This window comes from Pyricularia pennisetigena, chromosome 2 (assembly GCF_004337985.1).
Source record: "Pyricularia pennisetigena strain Br36 chromosome 2, whole genome shotgun sequence".
Classification (NCBI taxonomy): domain Eukaryota; kingdom Fungi; phylum Ascomycota; class Sordariomycetes; order Magnaporthales; family Pyriculariaceae; genus Pyricularia; species Pyricularia pennisetigena.
In genome coordinates this window covers 5,603,316-5,623,867 of record NC_043741.1, presented here as the reverse complement: position 1 = coordinate 5,623,867, position 20,552 = coordinate 5,603,316, and the positions used below count along the sequence as shown (strand labels likewise).

General features: G+C 52.6%; 7 protein-coding genes across 7 annotated transcripts; 4 read left to right on the top strand and 3 right to left on the bottom strand.

The window, feature by feature from the left end:
- Window positions 1-687: 687 nt before the first annotated feature.
- Window positions 688-1,334, bottom strand: PpBr36_01559 (uncharacterized protein; the record flags this gene model as incomplete). Its single annotated transcript, XM_029888744.1, has 3 exons — window positions 688-847; window positions 932-1,087; window positions 1,234-1,334. The coding sequence occupies 3 exons, from the start codon at window positions 1,332-1,334 to the stop codon at window positions 688-690; spliced, it is 417 nt and encodes a 138-aa protein (XP_029752189.1).
- Window positions 1,335-2,293: 959 nt separating this feature from the next.
- On the bottom strand, window positions 2,294-4,666 carry PpBr36_01558 (uncharacterized protein; the record flags this gene model as incomplete). Its single annotated transcript, XM_029888743.1, has 4 exons — window positions 2,294-3,321; window positions 3,419-3,534; window positions 3,598-4,091; window positions 4,145-4,666. 4 exons carry the CDS (start codon window positions 4,664-4,666, stop codon window positions 2,294-2,296), a joined length of 2,160 nt encoding a protein of 719 aa, XP_029752190.1.
- Window positions 4,667-6,395: 1,729 nt separating this feature from the next.
- Window positions 6,396-6,875, top strand: PpBr36_01557 (uncharacterized protein; the record flags this gene model as incomplete). Its single annotated transcript, XM_029888742.1, has 2 exons — window positions 6,396-6,563; window positions 6,621-6,875. The coding sequence occupies 2 exons, from the start codon at window positions 6,396-6,398 to the stop codon at window positions 6,873-6,875; spliced, it is 423 nt and encodes a 140-aa protein (XP_029752149.1).
- Window positions 6,876-6,887: 12 nt separating this feature from the next.
- Window positions 6,888-9,096, bottom strand: PpBr36_01556 (uncharacterized protein; the record flags this gene model as incomplete). Its single annotated transcript, XM_029888741.1, has 2 exons — window positions 6,888-7,154; window positions 7,318-9,096. The coding sequence occupies 2 exons, from the start codon at window positions 9,094-9,096 to the stop codon at window positions 6,888-6,890; spliced, it is 2,046 nt and encodes a 681-aa protein (XP_029751187.1).
- Window positions 9,097-10,507: 1,411 nt separating this feature from the next.
- On the top strand, window positions 10,508-13,293 carry PpBr36_01555 (uncharacterized protein; the record flags this gene model as incomplete). Its single annotated transcript, XM_029888740.1, has 7 exons — window positions 10,508-11,085; window positions 11,155-11,349; window positions 11,417-11,552; window positions 11,630-12,060; window positions 12,146-12,677; window positions 12,745-12,866; window positions 12,948-13,293. 7 exons carry the CDS (start codon window positions 10,508-10,510, stop codon window positions 13,291-13,293), a joined length of 2,340 nt encoding a protein of 779 aa, XP_029752205.1.
- A 1,724-nt stretch (window positions 13,294-15,017) lies between these two features.
- Window positions 15,018-16,907, top strand: PpBr36_01554 (uncharacterized protein; the record flags this gene model as incomplete). The annotated part of the gene is made up of 4 exons (XM_029888739.1): window positions 15,018-15,202; window positions 15,326-15,534; window positions 15,636-16,130; window positions 16,228-16,907. The coding sequence occupies 4 exons, from the start codon at window positions 15,018-15,020 to the stop codon at window positions 16,905-16,907; spliced, it is 1,569 nt and encodes a 522-aa protein (XP_029752206.1).
- Window positions 16,908-17,805: 898 nt separating this feature from the next.
- Window positions 17,806-19,659, top strand: PpBr36_01553 (uncharacterized protein; the record flags this gene model as incomplete). Its single annotated transcript, XM_029888738.1, has 2 exons — window positions 17,806-18,853; window positions 18,962-19,659. 2 exons carry the CDS (start codon window positions 17,806-17,808, stop codon window positions 19,657-19,659), a joined length of 1,746 nt encoding a protein of 581 aa, XP_029752191.1.
- Between the last annotated feature and the right edge of the window lie 893 nt (window positions 19,660-20,552).

Genomic DNA, 20,552 nt, shown 5'->3' with positions numbered 1-20,552 from the left:
AAAAAACAATGTTTATTTACCGGCAACCACTGTATTCTTATTCCCTTCCTCAATTCTCCAAAGTTGAGCATCTTCCAAGGTCTGTCAAAAAAGATGAGGCACGTGCACCCCACAATGCGCACTCGTCCAAGGGCATTAGCCAAATCGCTGAGGCTGTTCATTACTATTTATGAGAAATATCATGCCGAACACCTCTTGCACCAATAAACCAGGTATCGCCACCCAAGGATAAGCCATATCGTAACCATCCATGTCCCGGGCCTCGACAAGGAAACCCAAAACACTCCTGGCAGCGTTTGGTATAAAAACGTGTCAAAAGTGCCTCTCTTCCTCCATATAACGCCAGCCCCGAATCTCATTCAGAAAAAGGCTTCATCAACATCACTTCCCTCTTGCCCTCATCGCAAACCATGTTCATGGGTTAACCGGATAAACGCTCCTGCGCCGTACGTTCCGGATCGAGATCCCGTCGGTTTTCCACATTTCCTCCCATCTGCGCCTTGTTTCTATTTCGGCGATGCGAGCCTCAAGAGGATCTAGATGATACCCTGGCATAAGCTGCACACGAAGCGCGAGGTCCAGGAACGCACGATGGAGTGGTGATCCTATCAGGAGGTCCAAGAGCACAATGGTGCCGCAGAACATCGCGATGGACAAGAACTCCGCACAGGCGAGGGCGGTGACACTCTAGTGTGACTCGTCCTTGATGAGAGCGACAATCATGCTGTAAAGGTAGAAGAAGAACATGATCAAGTGGAAGCCGAGCTTGATGAACGACTCCTTCTTGTGCACGTTGAGCTTCCTGAAGATCTCGGTAGCATCCAACAGATGCGCGTTATCAACGATCCTGTGACACGAGATAGCGTCAGCATCAAACTGTTTGCCAAGGCGCAATGGACGACGGCCTTGCATCATCTAGAATGAAACCTACTTCTTGATGTTCCATCCGAGAAGGGGCAGGTTAAGGATGAGTGGCAGCCAGTATCCGTTGATCAGGAAGATAAACGTCAGGAATCCATGTACGGCGGCTTCGGGGATGATGTAGGTGTTGAGGCGGTTGCAGAGATCGATAGGGTTGATGTAGTCGCTATATGCATCACAGGCAACGGTTAGCAAGGTGAATCCCATCTTTGATGCAAGACCCCTGACGCGATATGCGCGATATATGCGCGCGATCGGTACAAGACAACGGCGCAAAAAGTCGGCCAGCAACAAACAAAGGAGCTCACATACCATTCCAGGTCGCTGTACATGATGGTGAAAAAGACCTGCAGGAACAGGTTGACGGCATTTACCAGTACCGCGAAGAGGTATAACCACGCTTCCCCAGACATTTTGACGGTTGTGTGCGTGCAAACGGCTTAGTGGAGCTGATTGTTCAAGCTTAAACGGCTTGTATATGATTTACCGGAGGGGGAAAAAACAACAAAAAGCAAATCGCTCGTCAAGCTGCCCGTGAAGATTGAGGCTGTCGCGAGGAGGGGGGCCTTCTGCTAAGATGCGCGCACGCGGGAGAAGCGGTGGTGACGTCGAGTGGAGGAAAAGATTGGCCAGGTTTCTTCCTGTTGACGTAAACACAGGGCTAATTAGTTCATGCACAACCGAGTCGGGGTCTCGGAGGGGGAAGTGTAAAGTTCCACCAAATAGGCTCGCCGCCGTACCGTTTAATGGCTGATTTCTGAGTATATGTGTCCTCGAAACCTGGAAGACGTTTGTGGCGAGAGGACGTGTGGGTTTCTGTTGAGCAACAAGTAGTTGTTGGCCTTTGGGTGCAGAGCAGAAAGCCGACGGAAGGGGCGGCGAAGGAATGATGAAAGCGGCTCGTGGAGCGACGCACAAATGAATGCTGCCGAACGATGGAGGGGTGGTCCAAGCTCTTTTTTTTTTTCCCCCTACCCAAGTAAATTCTACAGTACCATCAACTTACTCCACTCCGTAGGTGGTGGGTGAAGGTGGTTGGCGCTGCTAGCTACCTGGCTGGTTTATCTCACGGCTGCCACTACCTTGAGGAGATACCAAACCCCACTAAAAGCAAGAACGGAAGGGAGGCCCTTGGCGCCGCACCAAGCTACGGAGGACAAGGTTGCCAGAACTAGAACCTAGCACAGTAAGTACATGGATGTCATGCACAACACCGCACAGTTTTCACGTGCCATCTCTAGTCGAGTCTAGTCTAGTTCCCACTCGCAAGATGGTCAGGTATCATAGGTTAGGCTAACAACTAATTCTGAGCCTTATTCGACGCTAGCTACAGGCTTGTCTCCTAACCCCCCATCCAACCACCTTGAAAACCTCAATTGTCCACCAGCTTCATTCGGCTGACTACCCCCTCAAAACCGCCACCTCCAATGGTGGCCAGTGGGGCTTCGAAAGCCATCTTCTCCCACACAAACCTCTCACCGTTCCACCCAATGATCGTCAGGAACTCCATCGGCCCCGTCGGCGAGGTGGTTCCTCCGCTGCTTGCGCTCACGTCCAGGTACGTTCTGTCGCCGCTACCGATGAGCTTCGCATCAACCCATTCCCCGACAGGGAACGTGTAGTTCAGCGCGTAGACGCTCTCGCCCGAGAACATCATGACGCGGTCGACGGTGCCGTTGCCGTACCACAGTGCGCTATCGGGTCCCGTGAAGATGGGGCCCTTTGCATCCGATGTCGGCTTGATCGAGAAGGAGAGCGTATAGTTGCGCCCCTTGGATGACAGCGGCGTCTTGACACTGCATGACGGGTCGAGCAGGATGCCCTCGTTGCTGTTGGTGCATGTGGTAGTCGCATGATAGTTGTTTCCAGATAGGTCCTGGATCTGACTGCCTTGGTCCGCTTGGCCACTGGCGAAGTTGTACTCGAGGATGGTCGGACCTTGGGACGGAATCTTGCGCTCAAGGTTCTGGTCCGGAACATGGGGTTGCAACGCTGCGAACAGTGCAGGATACTCGGTTTCCGTCAGCTCGCCGCCCCATTGCTTGTCCGCGAGTGCGGGCAGACCCTTTCTCCACGACCAGTATGTCTCGAGAACCGTCGTAGAGTTGGGTCCATAATCATTCCACAACGGCGCAATGTGTCCCTCGATCTTGGATTCGTTTCGCGGCACGTTTAATGTTGCATTGTTTGGGTCGAATATGTTGGGCGCAAAGGCACCGCCGCCTGGTGCACCATGAAAGATGAAGCTTTGGTTGAGCTCCTGAGGGTATGGCTCAGACCACTTGCCCACGATGTAGACACGATCCCCCGAGTTCATCACACTGTAACCATTGGGAAGCCAGTCCAAGACAGGTTCGGCTTCCCAGGGCGCCCAATGCTGTACAGACACGCTCGTATCGACTGACAGAACAGGATGTTAGCTTGGATCAGCTAGTTAACTCAGCACATTGAGAAGGTTTGAAGTTCAGTTCAGCTGCTGCAGCGGTCACATGCTTACCGTGTCCACCCTTGCGCGGAGGAAATGTTCCCCAGACGCGGACTTTTTTCCCAGACGTGCTCATAATGAATTCGTTCATCTCGTTGACGAAGCGAGTGTATTCCTCGGCCAGAGCACTATTTTGGGTGAGTATAACAGGCATGCGAAGCAAAGCCTAGGCGGGAGCAATGGAAACTTACGATGATTCAAGCGACTCGTCCCTGTACTCGTCCGCGCCGATGGAAACAACCTTGCTCTGGAACCAGGGCAGGAACACTCGCCAGATCTCCTTGACAGTCGGGATCGTATCCGGATGCGAAATGTTTAGCAGGCTGTAGTCGGAAGTCATGCCTATCTCGGGCTTCCACTGCGAGATGACGAGCGCATGACCTGGTGTCTCGATCTCCGGTAGGATGGTGACGCCCCTTGCTGCGCACTTGGTCTGGATTTCATCAAAGACCTCGCGTGTGTACGACTCGTTTTGGCGCTTGTTAAGGCCGGCCACAGCTGGATCGTCCGAGTCCAGTCTGAATGCAGCATACAGCTCCATCTGGCGCTCATAGGTATATATGCGCGCGTTGTTCCAGAGGTTATCAGACAGATGCAGCTGGAATGTGTTTTGTTTGAAAAACGACATGTAGGAGCACATCTCGATGAGGAACTCTGCAGGATAATAGTGTCTTGCAGCATCAATCTGGATGGGATTGTCAGTTGTGGCTAGCCTTGTTTCTTGGGAAATCGGCTTACCATCATGCCTCGGCTGTTCCAGCCGGGACTGTCAATGGCATGCCCAATGGGCAGAGACCCTTGACCGAGTAGGGCTTGCTGAACCAGAGTCCGGGTTCCCCACCAGACGCCCAGAGGGCTTGCACCTGTTATGGTGACGCCCTCGTTGGCCGTTTCCAAAGTATAGCCTTCCGAGGTCTCCCGACCGGCGACGTCAAGATAGTCCCCAGCCTCTCCCAGCGTCAAGAAGATGGTGCCAGGAGTAGCATCGGGACCACGTGTCACGGAAACTTCGTGACCAAACACGGACTTGACATCAGAAGCGAAGGTTTTGGCAAACTCCTCGAGAGTCGGTGGGATCAGGGTCGAACCCCTGGTGTCTCTGGAGTCGGCATGCAGCTCGTCGACCACAATTGCCTTGAGTCCCGTCAGGTCCAATACTCCATCGCCATTCTGCGTGAAGGACGTAGTCGGGATGCCTGGGAAAGCAATGGCGGATTTGACCGTGACCAGTGCCAGGGTGAAAGCAACAAGCGAGCGCATCATGGAAGGGAGATTTGCTGGGCCTTCCTTGCCTAGTTGGCGCACACAAGGACTGGGAATTTTTCATTCGACACATCGGGGAGAAGCAGCATCAATATAGTTGCCAGACTATGCCCACTATGCCCACTGTGCCCCTGTCGACCTCGGATACCACATAACTGCGATCCTATTGTTGCTACCTTGTTGTTCCCCCACATTGTTTTGTTGTTACTTGCTCGGAAGCGCTTGCGACGCGACGTCAATGGCTCTTTTTTGGTTCGCTTGATATCCCCTGTTGAATTCCCCCTCTTCTACGCAAATCTCGCAGCAACAAGTCGGTTACATTAGGGGCCCCTTGTCAGTATACCGAGTACAGCTGGTACTGTACTGTAGATAACAGAACCCACTTTCTGCAAGGTCAACTCAGCAAGTGAAACGTTGCAACGAGCAGCTAGTTATAGGCGCAAATCGCCAAGCAACAACTCTGGACAAGCTTTGACCTGTAGTTGATTGTTGCCCTTTTCCCTCAAAAAATCCACCGCTTCAAGTGACTGAGCATGGGAGCCGCAACCTGACTCTGTTTTAGTTCAGAATAAGAAGGCCCGATGTTTGTTTGCTGATCTTGGACTTGGCATACCCCGCCCAATACAAACGAACACTATCACCACTTGCACTAAAAACAAACGGAGCCATTCATACGTCGCAGAACCGGCACGCCTTGATCAAAATGATCATACCAAGCAACATAGGGGTAGCGCTACTCGAGAGTGCATCATGTCGCCTCCCTGTTCCATCTATTGATAAAGCTTTTGCGTCCTTCAAAACATGGCACACCCATGCATGTAAGGAGTGGGAGGTCGCGGAAGCATTGTACTTGTCTCCCCTGCGCTGACTTCACCGAGAACCACCCGTCTTGATGGCGTTATGCGATATGCCGAACCGTTTTGCGGGCCTCGTGTCGGCGACGAAAAGCCACCAAAGCTACTGAACGACTTTGGATTCCACGGGAAGGAGTGTGTGTGTTGCTAGCGCAAATAAAGCAGGGCGTCCAGATGATGGCCAGGCAGCCTGGTCTTCAGACCCTCGAAGATCAACTCGGCATCATATGCAACCACCATTTCCCAAAATTCAAAGTCACTGATTTTTTTTTTCTTGTCCCTAAAATGTCTACTTAACAAAGATCGATCCACCTCCTGTCTAGCCTCAGATCTTGATCGAAAATAGGTGTCATATCATGCCATTCACTGCGGTCTCTATGATTTGATGGTATACAAGGGACGGCAGCTACCAGGCAGCTGAATTTATTACAACATTTCTCCTGACAAGAAAGCCCAAGACAGGTACCTCATGTAGCTAGGTTAACACACGTCTTTGCGCATTCAAACCGCCGCTTCCATTATCACTGAACAGTGCAACTCCTTCCGCATGTCCTTCATATTTGTTTTCCTGATTTGCCTTTCCGTAAGCGGTACATTCGGCCAGTAGCCCGGTGGCGCCGTTGACAGGCACCATGGAAGATCATGGAGATACGGGTATGCGCGGCAAGGCATTCAAAGCCCTCCGGCGACAACAACGGCACCAAATAGTAAATTGTGGCGACAAACAACCGAGGACGAGGCTGAATCCGTGACAGAATGGTTTCTGGAGTAGCTTGAGCTCAGCCTTACCTCGGTGGAGGATGCCGGCGAGTGATCAAACATCATGTTAGTATCCGCTGGACTATTCCTTGCCTCTATCTTTTCTTGACACCATGACGAGCATCCGGAGTTTTGGTTCCAGGCGGGTCACCGCGGGAAGAACTAGGACTACTACTTCGCCATACACGACAACAAGAGGCGGCATGCACAACCACGTCCTCAGATTCAAGCTGGACTTGGACGTCCCGGATGCTGCCAACAAGGCCGAGCTCGTCTGCAGCGTGATTGCCACCACATCTTACCCGTGGCTGGGCGGGGCATCGCGCGACAAGATGTAGCTTCGACGCTCCGTCATCGCGGACGAGGAGCATGGGTGGCTGGACTGGGACACTGAAGGTGACACGCAGCTTCTGGTCGTGAACACCAGTGCTGAGAACAAATTCGGAGAGAACAGGGAATCCCGCGTGGTCCCACAAGGCGCGGGAAAGCTGACTGCGCCACTCGAGCAGCACCTAAGGTACGTGGCCTTGTGGGCTGAGCATGAAGTTCATGTCGGGAGGCAGAAGGACGAGGAAAGGCAACCTCGTGGCTGACTTCCCCCAAAATCAATGGCTATGCCAGACATGCTCATCACATCGGTAGGCGCTAGTATCCGGCTTGAGCCTCCAAACCTCTTCGAGACAATTCATACCGCCAAACGGCCCAGATAGTCCGTATGTCTCGCAATGAGTATGGTGATTCCAACGATCTGAACACCTTTGACCAGTCTTTGGCCTCTTGTGGCCTACGTATTGATCCCGTGGAGGTAGCTCTATGGGACTATTGTGGTGAGCATATGGCAGGCCAGGACCGACGGAACCCAAAAAATCCCTCTGTTGTCGATAATAGGGAGCATTCTCTATGAATTCAAATAGCGGGATATATTCGAGTGCTTGTGGCAGCCATCGTGGGGGGTTCTTTTTTGTTTCTTTTTTCTTTTCAGATTGCTGCCAAGGTGGCTTTGAATTTTCATGAGCGATCGGCATCACTGCCAACCGTATAGCCCCTGGCGACACCACTACGTCCCTCCTCTACCACAGTGCTCCTCTCTTCGGTATCAAAGTCGCTTCCGAGACCTGTCCAGGTCCTCTGAGACCGCAGAAATTCGGCGCCAGGGCTGACCACTCCATTTATTGTGGCAACCTCTGCCTTTTGCCGCAGTGCCACTTCGCCAGACACTGGTGCGCGGGGCGTAGAATCGTCCCCTGTGCTGGCATTTGCAACCCGTTGACCACGCATCGGGCGACTCCGGCTGACCAGCTTGCCTGTGCGGAGGTCAAACTCTGGTGGTGCCGACTCATCATCGTCGTCTTGAGCATCAGGTGCTGCAAGTCCGTCCGGTTCGGTCGCGGGTTTTTCTTTTCCAGCAGACGTGTCTGCGCCTTCTGGTGGTGCCTTGACAGCTTCGATGCCACCCCACCATTTGTCACCCCATACCCGCTCTTCATCCTTCATGAGGGCTACTTCAAGCTCAAAGGGGGTAATGGCTGGCCTATAAAAGGACGCATCATCCTCGACCAGACTGCTTTCCCAACAACCAACAACGACCCAACCATCAATCTCGGCAAAGTTTGCGAGCTTCGCCGGGTTCAGCTTACCAACCACCACTGTGTAGCTCTTCTTTCCCGCCGCAGCAATCTGCTTGCGAATGGCATCCAATGAGGAGAGATAATTCGAAACGGAAAGGGTGTTGACCAGAATACCAATGATGCCAGCCGTCGATAGGGTCAGCAGCTTTGCATAGCGCCGTCCGAGAAGGCGGCGGGAGAATTGAGCCACAGACGGCGCATCCGACAAATGCGAAGATGACGATGTGTTGGGCGCGGCGGTGGGGAAAATGCGAAGGGACTGGACCCGAGATGAAAGTGCGAGGAGAAGCGAGGTAGGGGGAGTGGATATGTGGAATATGTCATACTGGGTGAGGTCTGCAGCTGACGGCCCTTCAAATTCAACACTATCTCCGGTGGAATTTCGAGCAGTCCTATTAGGCAACTTGCCAAACGGGAGGTGTATGACCGAAGTCGCTAGTACATTGGTGTACCCACGCGCGCTGAGATCAGACACAACCGAGTCCACGTGATCTTGATACGCAACATCAGCCATGAGAACCACTCGACTGTCCATGGCTGGGAACTCCCTGACGAATTCTCTTATGACAGCTTGGCGGTCGAGGCGATGCTTGGTGAAGACATGGATGACTGGAAGTCTAGAGGTTGGAGATAGGCATGATCGGCCGTAGTGCACCACCACATCCGCGTCGACGTGCTCAGCAGCAATCTCATCGACGCAGCAGGCACTGTAGGACGTGTCAGCGAGGATGTATATCCTCTGCTTCTGCAGACTTGTGGATCTGGTCGTTGCGCTTTTTGTTGATGAGCCTTGCACATCAGTGGCAACCTGGCTGGAGGAGTCCGAGACTTTATCCACAGCCACCTTAGGGTTTAGATCGGTTTGACTCGATGCGGTAGCTTCAGGCTTGTCAGACTTGACGACAGCATCACCCCCATCCCGCAAGGACGCCAGCGCATCCTCTAGAAGAGCCGCTACTGCAGGGGCATCGGGCAGCATGTGGTCGGGGAACTGCAGTGCAATGCGACGTCGGCCGCCATCGTGCAGCTCCCGGGCAGTGCGGGCAACTTCGTAGACGACGGCTAGATCATGATTGGTGGCGTGTGACTCCTGGCCTGTGTCGCCGCGAGCCTCGTCAGAAACGTGCTCAAAAAGGTGTTCGGCTGGTGTCGACAAGGCTGGCGCAACGGTGGGTTGATCGGCCATGGCTAGCTGGGGCTGAAAATCTTTGAAAGAAAGAATCCTCCCAGGTTCGGCTTGATTCCAAAATCTTGCTCTTCCGGGGTGGTTTCAGGCAGCCGTTATTGGTCCCATACACCCTGGCTGATCCGTTATCTCGTTTGTTGAATCCCAAAAACCTTGGTAATGAGTTAGTATTGTTTTGCAACACAAGCCTTGCGACCCTACTAGGCAGCCTTGTTTTTTGTTTTATTTTTTTATCTTAGTTTTTCCTCTTGTGGTCGTCCTGAGATTCAGAGATTGAAGGTGGGGGCGGGTCACATTGATCTCCAGCTGTGTGGTTGGTGGAACCTTCCTGGCAGAGTAAGTGCCAGTCTGGCGAACAAAGGACGCAGCTGCCTTGACTGTAGGAGGTAGGTAAACTGAGGTAAGCTTCCCCTGCTTGGCTTGGTTTGTAAGCTGTGTGTGCTTGCAGCCACCTTATAGGCAGGTACAGTACCGTGGAGCCCTCACCGTTGGGCGGCAGGCTGCAGGTTACAGTACCTTATTTTGGCTACTAAACATTGGACGCTAGCCTCTTCAGAATGTGGGCTGCGGGGCATGTGGACTTTTTGAAATGCGAGAAGCGATGAGCCGGAGATCCTGGTTGCCTGTCATTTGTGCGTTCGGACTATTTGGTAGCATTTTGGCAGCCGTCCTCCCAAGTGCTGGCGCCCTTGAGGACTGTAGTTGGGGTTGGCAAGTTAGGCAACCGAACTTCTTTGTTTCTTGTTTTTTTTTTTTATTCTACTTTTCTAGCGCGTCGATGACAATTACAGTCAACCCTCATTTAATCCCTCTCTCGATAGTAATCTTGCTGTGTCCAACCATCACCCATGTCACAACACAACGGATCAGATTAGGTGCCAGTTATCGAGTCCATAATGATCCATCTCCGGGGGCAGAAAAAGGCCAAGCTTCTGTACCGCATGATTGGACAGGGTATGCTTCCATCAACGCGCCCTTGCCAGACGACAATGACACCACTGCGGCCCGCCAACCAGTCTTCTATGAGAGGTCATGTTTTATTGATGGGGCATTCATTCTTGGACTGTGAGCTCCAGTCTGTACCCAATCCGGGGCTGGATTTCTTCGCCGCCACAGTGTATTGTGACATCTTTTTAGATATCTCGTAGGCAAGGTAGGTAGGTACCTCACCTTATGTTACCTACCAACCTACCAAAGCTGGCCACCTTATTTACCTACCTACCTATCCGAGGTAGGTGTGGGCAGTTTTCTATGCCGATATGCAGTCTCGACCTGGTCGACTCGCAACCCATAAAAGCTAGGCCGCCTCTCTATCTCACCCTTGCAATAACAAATACCCCATACTCTCCTATGCGGCTTCTTTTAAGAGGGAAATAAAATATCAACAAAAAAGCGTTGCGACACTCAAGCCATGGATACCACCGATTATTTCCAGACGGATAAAGAAAAACAGAGAAAAGCCAAACAAAGATCTCGCACGGGTTGCAAGACTTGTCGCTCTCGAAAGGTCAAATGTGACGAGTACCCTGGCGGTTGCAAAAATTGTGAACGTCTGGATCTTATATGCCCCAACTCCAACCTGTATCCGGACATATCACGAGCGGGATCTGCCAGTGATGATGGCAACAGCCTGGTAGCCACTTCGCGGACACAAACCGGCATAAAGAGGTCACGAACTTATCGGTCCTGCGGGGCATGTCGAGGATCCAAGAGCCGCTGCTCTGGAGACCGACCCATATGCGAACGTTGTCGCCAGCGTGGTATGGAGTGCGTCTACGAGGGCAAGCAGGTGCCGGACTGGGTCGAATTGTCGTCAAAGATCAGGTCCAGGAAAAGAAGCGGCAGCTGTTCGCCATCGGGGGGAAATAGCCCACCCAGATCACGCCAGATCAGTCCTTCTCGTGTCGCCCCAAACATTCCTGATTATGATGGCTCCGATTTGACATCATCATCCAGCCAGGAGGAGGGCATCAATGTGGACTTGACATGGTGAGACTGCTTTCTCTAGTTTTATGGGAGGTTGGACTGCCCCACTGACGCCAAGAATGCTGTACACAGGCTGCTAGCTATTAACTTGCCTGATCAAAAGGCTCGCCTCATAGCGCTGCTTGACGAATACTTTGTCAACGTTCACAGCCTACGTTGCTTCGGTTTCGTCCACAGAGCGACTCTGGTGCAGCAGCTGGATGGCAGGCTTCAGCGCGGGCTATTGAGAGATGTGCTATTACTTGCAGTTTGCGCACTTGGAGCCAAGTAAGATAGCTCAAAGACCACAGATGCCTCTGAAGAAGGAGAAGATCTGACCAAGACTCTCTTCCAGATTCTTTGCCCTCCGACACGCCAGCGACTCCATGTTAGAGGCAGGTTTTGCTCTAAAAACTGGTAGCCAATGGGCTAAAAAGGCACAGACACTGCTGCTAGCCGATCTTGACATTGTTTCTGTCGAGAAAGGAATGGTGAGATTAACCAAAGATCCTTAAGTTGGCCTGTCATCTCAACACACTAACTTGAGGTTAATGGTACGTGACGATAGTCGGCGGTGCTGCTTTACGAGCACGAGATCAGAGTAGGCAATTACGCCTCTGCACTCGTGCTGAGCGGCCTTGCCGTTCGAATCTGCCAGTCCCTTGGTCTGAACTCGGAAATGTCAAATGACTTGTATTGTGAATCTCCGAAAATTTCTCCCTCGATGCGAGAGTCCCGACGGCGGCTAGCCTGGAGCGCTTGGGCTGTAGATGCCTCCTCATTTGGCGAGGGTGACAGGAGCTCACTCATAGCCGACAGTGAGGTTCAGCTGCAGCTTCCGTGCAACGAGAGGAATTTTTACCTGCAGAAACCAAGCATCACCGAGGTCCTGCAGCCGTGGAAAATACTTCCGTTTGCACCACAGGGAGCTCAAGCTGAAGTACCTGACCTGCCGGCACAGTTCATACGGCTCACATTCCTGCGCAAGCAGGTATTAAAGTTAGTAAACCGGGAACCTGGTGGATAGCGTACGCATCCAAAAACAGTACCAGAATCAGAATCAGAGAGGCTGACATGCAAACAGACACGTCCGACGACAGGAACTAGCCCAAGAGACGGGCATGTCGCAGCAGGGAGTTGAGACGATTCTCGCGGCCCTGCAAACCTGGCACGATAACCTCCCGGCAACTCTGCAGTTCACTCAGACAGCACTACGTATGCGCAAAAAGACGATGCAGCTGGGAGGCTTAATATCCCTCCATGTGCTTTACCATCAAACCGCCAGTGAGCTGTGCCGCGCCGATACGATAGCAGGGGATCCGACGTCTCACGACAGGGATACCATACAAAGACTTGAATCTCTGTGTGTGAAGCACGCCTCTGCAATCCCGCTAATTCTCGAAGAGGCTTTGCATCATGGCTACGAAGCGATTGCGGACCCATGCCTGGTATCAGCAGCCCACGATTCCTCACTAGTGCTGGCACATTACAGCCAGGAGCAGGCTAGATTTCCTACTGGAGCTGTACACCTGGAGCGCCCTGCCAGCGATCTAGTGCAACTGAATCTCGAGGCGCTGAGGGTTATGAGGCTTTTGCACACCTCAGCAGTGGAACTTGTGAGCTAGTCTTTGCTCGAAAAGCAGTGCCCATCGGTTAAGTGCTGACATATCGGAAAATCCACAGCATTCTTCGGTCCAAGAATTGATGACTGACGCAAGCTCCTTGGCGCTTGCCGCGACGATGGGCACAATGTCTGGCTCCTCGGGTATGGGCGCCTCGGCACCCATGATGGGCTTCACATCGCCGTAGGTATCTGTTTGCTGCTGAACCTGCAGTCAGCATATTCCTTTTCGTTCTGCTCAAACACTGAACATGTATTCTACCAGATTGAAAAGTCCTGCGGATTCGTCTTTGCCAGCGTACCCAGTACCGCCAACAACCAGAGGCGGCCTATCCGCTACTCCTTCAACATTTAATACATTTGCGCAGAGCATAGCTGCGGATGCGACCCGGTACCCAAGCTCTCAGGGCTCCATGAACGCCAATGTCTATGGCACCCTCCTGGGAGAACCGATGAGTGGCCACTTCCAGGGCCTGCCACAGCAGATTGGCGTGGGCAGCAGCCGAGCTCCGGACGTGTTTGCCGGGACAGCTGAAGGATTCAATTATCTGGGATCCTTTTACCCGGTCATGTGCGACGATGCGATGTCCAGTCAAGGTGCAAACTTGTGAAGCAGGTAGTAATCTATCCAGCCAAGGGGTTAGGTCTAATTGCAATAACCTTTTTGTTGAGGTTCGTGGAAGCAAAGATGCCGTTATCTGATGTGTATTGCACACAACGTTATCGGATTGAGTAACCACATATTTTATCTTGTGCGATCTAGAACTAGGCCAGCTAGATTCTGAGTCTAGACTAGATTATTGTGGATGAGAACTTAATTGCTCTAGTTTCGAACTGGGCCGTAAAGATGGTTCATGCTATAAGACGGCTACCAACCTTAATCTATACCCGCGCTATATCCACTGACCCCTGTTCTCTGCACCCATCAGGTGGATCTGGGTAATCTTGCTGCCACAAGGGACCAGACCTCGCGTGTTGATGTTTGCAATTGTTCCACAACCGGTGAGCCTGAAGAAAGTGTCGCTACCCGTCGATTGGTATATATGATATATGCGTAGCCTAATTTATAAGTAGACTTGCAAATGTGGTCCCAATGCGCTTCTCCGGGCATCTTTATCATTTATACCGATATTTGACAAACTATCGACCTCTACTTTACATCATTGTCATAGTGGATAATTAATACCTGCCAAATTACCTCGACTACATATGCTCAACGCTAGCGTCAGGGTACCTTAGCTGTACTAATTAATGTTCTAGACCTAGCCTTCATAACAATGCTGCTAAAGATTTCACAATGTCAAAGCCTAAAAGAAGTTTTCAAGGGCTCATCCCACGCGTACAGTACTTCGTAGTGTTGAGTCTGGCAGCAGTATTTCTGGCATGGGAACAACAGAGGCAAAACTGAGTGGGTTGGGCCGGCTGATCGAATTACCCAATCCGGTGTAACAGATGACAATCCCTTTGCAAGTTCATGCCGAATCTGGTTTTTTCCCCTGCTTCACTTGCATCACGGCAGCACCGACAGCAAAAAGAAATTCCATCACGTCCCGGAAGATACCGACCATGCTCCGTCGTCTTTCTCCGTTCCCACGGATGGAGTCCCATATTGATTTTTTTTTTCTCTGTCTGTTTCTCTCGGCATGCCCACCCGACAACCCACCCGCCTGCCCACTTACCCATCCACGATTGATGGGGAAGAGCCTGAATTGCGCGTTCATAGCCTGCAGAAATTTCAAGCTCTTCTGACTCAATGGCAAAATATGGTCCCACCAGCAGCAACATGGGCGCGGACTTGGAGGAGAAAAATTATTAGTGGCCGAAAAGGGTATAATGGCTCCAGATGCACGTACATGCATGCAAAAAAAAAAAAGTTGAATTTACGCCACTGCGCTATTAACAACTTTTTTTTTTTTCTCTATCACTCCTCTCTTATCTTTTTCCATGCTTCGCTAGGCGGACGCTTCCATCTCTAGGATATAATTCGAGCGTCTTTCCCTCCAGAGTGCTTTCCCCGGACTGCTAGGGTTGTTGCTCAGAGTCACCCCATCCAACCTTTCCACGGGCCGAGTCCAGAACCACAAGAGGCAACACTGCTTGATCCATAATTTTTTTTTTCTCTCTCTCCTTTTCTTGCTCTTCGGGCCTTCCTGCTAAAACCCACTGCCTTTCCCCCCTACTTTCCATTATTCAAAAGGAACATCATTGTCATCCTCAGTGTACCGTCTTGGTTGGGTGGGCATTATCATCTACCAGATAGGTTTGCCCGATACTCTGTCTCTCAAAAAAGAATTTACCTTTGCTGAGGTAGCAAGGAACATCCTCGCCAGCAAAGATGGGAGACTCGATCGACCCGACCCACAAGTCGGATGCCGACCCCAAGGGGCAACTCGACAATGACTTTGAGAAACAGGTCGGTCGGGTCGAGATGACGGCCGATCTTAAGAGGAGGTTGGCCACTCGGCATCTGATGATGTTGGGAGTAGGCGGTACGATCGGTACCGGGTTGTTTATCGGAACGTAAGGCTGGCCTGACTCCCCCTGTTCAACTCACTTTACCCGCCACGGGTAACCTAATGGTACCTCCTTTTCTTTCATATAGTGTTAGGAATATCTTGTTCTGACCTTGCTTGCTCTACATAGTGGGAGTGCAGTTGCCAAGGCTGGCCCTGCCGGTTGTCTTCTCGCATTCATCTGGGTCGGAACGCTGGTTTACAGTGTCATGGTTGGCTTGGCAGAGATGGCTACTTACATGCCTGTTACTGGCGGCTTTACCGTATACGCCAGTCGCTTTGTGGACCCCTCCCTCGGATTTGCTATGGGCTATATCTACTGGTTCTCTTGGTGCATCAGTGAGTATTGAACAGAGTCATTCCTGGATAGGCACTCTTATCGAGCTAGTCTCATTTGGCAGTCGAGTACTCGTCTTGACTAACACTGCTCACCCCGCCAGCCTTTGCCCTGGAAATGACAATAACGGGTTTGATTATCCGGTATTGGCTCCCCCAGGTGTCTCTGAGCATCTTTGTCGGTGTCTTTTGGGTTGCTATAACTGCCCTCAATGTTCTGCCCATCAAGATGTATGGAGAGATCGAGATGTGGCTGTCCTCCATCAAGGTCATCACAGTCATTGGCTTCATCATTTTCGGCGTTTGCATCGACGCGGGTGCAGGCCAGGATGGAGTCATAGGCGTGAAGAACTGGCAAAACCCCGGCGCCTTTGCCCCTTACCTGCTGGATCAGATGGGCAACAACGAGTCTCTCGCTAAGTTCGCCGGATTCTGGGCTGTGCTGGTGCAGGCCGGGTTCTCGTACCAGGGCACTGAATTGGTCGGTGTCGGCGCCGGCGAGACGCACAACCCACGCAAGACCGTTCCCCAGGCCATCAAGTGGGTTTTCTGGTCTATCATCACTCTTTTCGTGCTCACCGTCTTTATAATTGGCCTTCGTAAGTACACATAGCACATGTTTAGCCCACAGAGGGCGAGAAAAGCCCCTCGGAGAAACAATTCCACACGGGGCAAACGTACTGACGGGATACGCAGTCATTCCTTACACCAACGAGGCTCTCAGCAGCGGCGAGAACAACGCATCTGGCTCGCCCTTTGTCATTGCTGTGGATCTGGCCGGCGTGCGAGTGCTTCCGCACATCATCAACGCCGTCCTCCTCACCGTCGTCCTCAGCGCAGCCATTGCCAACGTCTACTCGGGCTCTCGCGTCCTCGTCGGCCTGGCGGAGGAGCACCTCGCTCCCCGCTGGATGATGAAGACTACCTCGTGGGGCGTTCCCTACTACGCCATCGGCTGTACGGCCATCTGGGGTCTCCTGGGCTTCCTGAACGAATCGGAGGGCGGAACGACTGTGTTCAACTGGCTCATGAACATCTCGGGCGTGGCCGGTTTCATCTCGTGGACCTCGATCAACGTCTCGCACCTCTTCTTCCGCCGGGCGCTCAGCGTTCAGGGAATCCCGGCGGAGCAGCTGCCATACCAGGCGCCCGCGCAGCCGTGGCTGACGTGGTACGGCATCTTTTTCAACCTGCTCATCATCATCACTCAGGGCTTCACCGCGTTCCTGCCGTGGAGCGTGACCGAGTTCTTTGTCGCTTACGTGAGCCTGATCCTGTTTGCCATGCTGTACATTGGCCACAAGGCCTGGACGCGGTGCGGGTTCGTCAAGGCGCACGAGGCCGATCTGGTCACGGGTACCTACCCTGCGGAGTAGGAGTAGCAGGATGGGTGTTTGTCAGTTTTTGTAATTTGAACGCATCGGGAGTTGATACGCTTCTTCTTTGATTTTTTTTTTTTTTTTTTTTTTTTTTGACTTTCTTTTTTTTCTTGGTGTACGTTGTTCTGTTTGGAGCCACGGGTTGGGTTGCTTATTACTAATAGGGTGGGGTTTTGTGCTTTTCTTTGCTTTGGAGACATCCTTGGAGCCTAAAAGTATAATTATTCTGAATTGTATTTGTATTCTAATTAATGAAGAAAGCACTGCATGCCATGTTCTGTGCCCTTATGTCTCGGTATCATTGTGGGTGCATGAAGTAAATGTAAATGTATTGATATTACAGGCAACACAGAGTAGTAGAAGAATGGGTGCTGAGGTGAATGGGATGGGCAAACAAAGCCAGCAAATAAAGTTGCTATCTCTTCGGCCATCTTTTCTAGTTACGAAGTAACTCCTTTCGTTTGTTTTTTCATACCAAGAAACAAATCCAACCCTCTAGTTAGCCTGGCAGACCCGGACCTCTCCCCCATCGGCCATCCACGCAATCTCCTCAGCTTGAGGAATGACGCACAAAAAATTCTAGAAATTAACAACAAGAGTTCGATTTATTGATTTGGGACCTTTTTTTTTTTAATTTTTCTTATTCTTCTCTCTGTTTTGCACTCATCAGCCTGATTATATGGAGTCCTGGCCTCGACTGGGTACTGTTGTAGTGTGCATTCGAATGCGAGCGGAAACTCACACAAGTGAAGACAAAGTGAGATTGATGATTTTACCAGAGTAAATTCTACTTGAATTACATATTCATGTTTCCTCGACTTGCGCTGACGTTCAGATATTATCATGGCCCAGGTTCCCCAGTTCAGCCTCAATTCAAAGTCAAGATCGGCCGACGATGGACCCTGACAACGCCAAGGCTCCGCTAAGCCAAAGCGGCAGCCAGATGTCACTCCCCTGCACAGAAAATACCTTGTCTGCGCTACCGACTGTGGACACTGTGCCGCACCGAGCCAAGCTAAACTCGACAACAGACGCGGCATCAGTTCCTCGTGATCAAGGCTCAAGTCTAGTAGCATCCGAGTCGACGGATCCAACCTTGTTTCCACCTGCTCAATCGACACCACCACTCCGTGATTTGGTCAACGAGCGATTGTTCCGCGCCACTGTTGGAGAGCCCGACCTCGAGCCCCGAATCGCCTCGTCGACGAAACCTCACCCAATCGGTCCCCGCCCTCTTGGATCGCATCCCGTGCTTCTTGACCGCAGCTCCCCAATCACCCTCGAGAACTTGGAGTACGAAAGCTATCTCGCCAGCCTAAACAGGGCTTCTTTGCCGCCAGCGGACCAGACAGCATCCCCACTGATTGATTGCTCCTGGGAACCCCCGCACTCCTCCGACTGGCCCCTCAAGGAAGAAGGAATTCGATCGGCTCGCGCCGTGCGTCTGCGACGACCCAAGGCTATCCAAGTCACCGCCACCTCGGGAGCGGCGCGAAGGGAGCCCTTGGTAGTGCCGTATACCGCCCCTAGCGCACGAGCCCTGCCCTGTGCTCCGCCTCTGCCGCCACCACACAAAGAGTCGCTTCAGCAAGTTCCGTGGCCGCCCTCGGTCGACAATAACCGCCACTGTGCCCTTCCAGACAAGACCCGCCCACGCTCGTCATCCTTCTCGGAACCGGATCAGGCACCGCCTCCGCTCGCAATCATGAACGGCATGAACGGCGCCGGCATGGGCGTCGGCATGGTCGGCCCCACCCCGGCCGGCCATCAGCAGGAGCTCAGCCACATATACGGAATGGTCGACGACCTGAGCAGCCAGCTGGCGGAAAACAGGAGAGTGCTGGAGGAGGTTGTATCGTTGGTCGGCAGAATCAGGGCGCGCGCCAGGCATCAGAACCTGTCGAATCAGGAAATAATCGCTGGCGCCGACGACCCGAGCACAAGTAAGTAGTTGCCAGCTGCTGGGATTTGTACCCAGAGCTGAACGAAAGATGAAAGGAAACAATGCCTGGACACGGTGAGCTGACCTGGATCGCCCGTACGAAAATTAGCCGAGAATCTTGACCGCCTCATCTCCATCCTCTCAGAAACCCTCGAAAAGGCACTGCATGAGCGGGACGCCAACTCAGAGCTCCTGCAGCAGTACGCAAACGTCATGGCCAACATGGTACGGCAGGCGCACGACCACAAGGCGCGCACCGTGACGGACGTGTCGGCATGGCACCGGTCGTACCGGCAGCAGCTGGCCGAGGCGCGCGAGGAGAACGCTCGACTGCGCGAGCAGATCTGGGACGTCCAGGAGCGGGCGGGCCGGCTCAACGAGGCGGTACGACAGTTCCGCACGGGCTACGATGCGGACCCGTCGAGGTACGAGGCGCGCGTCGAGAACATTGCGCTGCGGCAGGAGGTCCGGTTCTGGAAGCGCATGGCCATGCCCGAGGTGCCCGACGACGACCCCATGTGGAGCGACGACGACGACCTCATCGACCCCGCCGAGACCGCCAGGCTGGCTGAGGTCGAGCGCGCCGCCGCCGCCATGGCTGCCAGCCAGCACCTGGCCGCCCAGGAGGAGGAGGAGAACCAGATCAAGGAGGACGAGAGGCGGGCCGCGCTCGAGGCCGCGGGCGGCTCCTCGGTTGGCGTCGACGGCGCCGCCGACGGCGCCTCGCAGGGCCAGTCGGGTCCGCAAGGTGGTGGTCCTCCCGGCGCGCGGGGGGTTCTCATGCAGAGGGAAGGCGAGACGTCCTAGTCTCAACGTCGGCCTGAAAACTCGTGTATTGTGATGTGACATCTTGTTACGATGTATTTCTTTCGGGAAGCTATTCAGTCCAACAAACCCACCAAGGCCAGGTCAGAGACACTCTGGATTAATAATGTCATGATGCATAACTTGGAACGAAAAATCAAGCAGCGAAGCTCTTTCCAAGAATTACTCCAATCAAGGTGATTGGTTCATCCCCTTCTCGCGCTACATACAAAATATCATCTGTGAGATGGGGTCTACTATAATCTGTGAATAACAGCAAACGGTGAAGCTGATATGGGGGCCTTTGGCTGTGAAATGCCTTGAAATGGTCTTTCTTTATCACAATGTCTCTAGCATCGCCATGTGCTTTCCCTTTGGCCTCGCCAATGCCGTCCCCCCGTCACAATCATTGAGTGTGTGTATGGAGGACAAGCTACCCTAGCTATCCGCGCCACAGCATTCAAAGAGTCATTTCAAAACTTTAGATTGCAAGCGGCAGACTAGGGACCTTGCTGGCAGGTCCTCGAATCCCTTTATCTGTCGCTTCCCCCTAAAACAGCGCGGACCAAAACTCTCAAAAAATCCGAACAAAACTAACATCTGCAGCATTTTATTCCTCTCTTTTTTTTTCACTTCTAGTCGTCTACAGCAGCAAGCCGGTCAAAGTATCTGATACACTATGTATCCAGGGACGTCGCCAAAGCCCGCCCAATAGCCATGTGGGATGGCATTGACCTGCCTGGAGTGGTGTCCCGGGGATGGGCTCGGGCCGGGTCTTGCAGGAGGGATTTAGCCAGGCGGCATAGCCCTACTGAAGGGCGGGAATCGTCAGCGGCCCAAAAAACAAAAAAAAAAGGTGGTGGTGTGGAAAAAGGGGGTCACTGCAGGAGGCATGA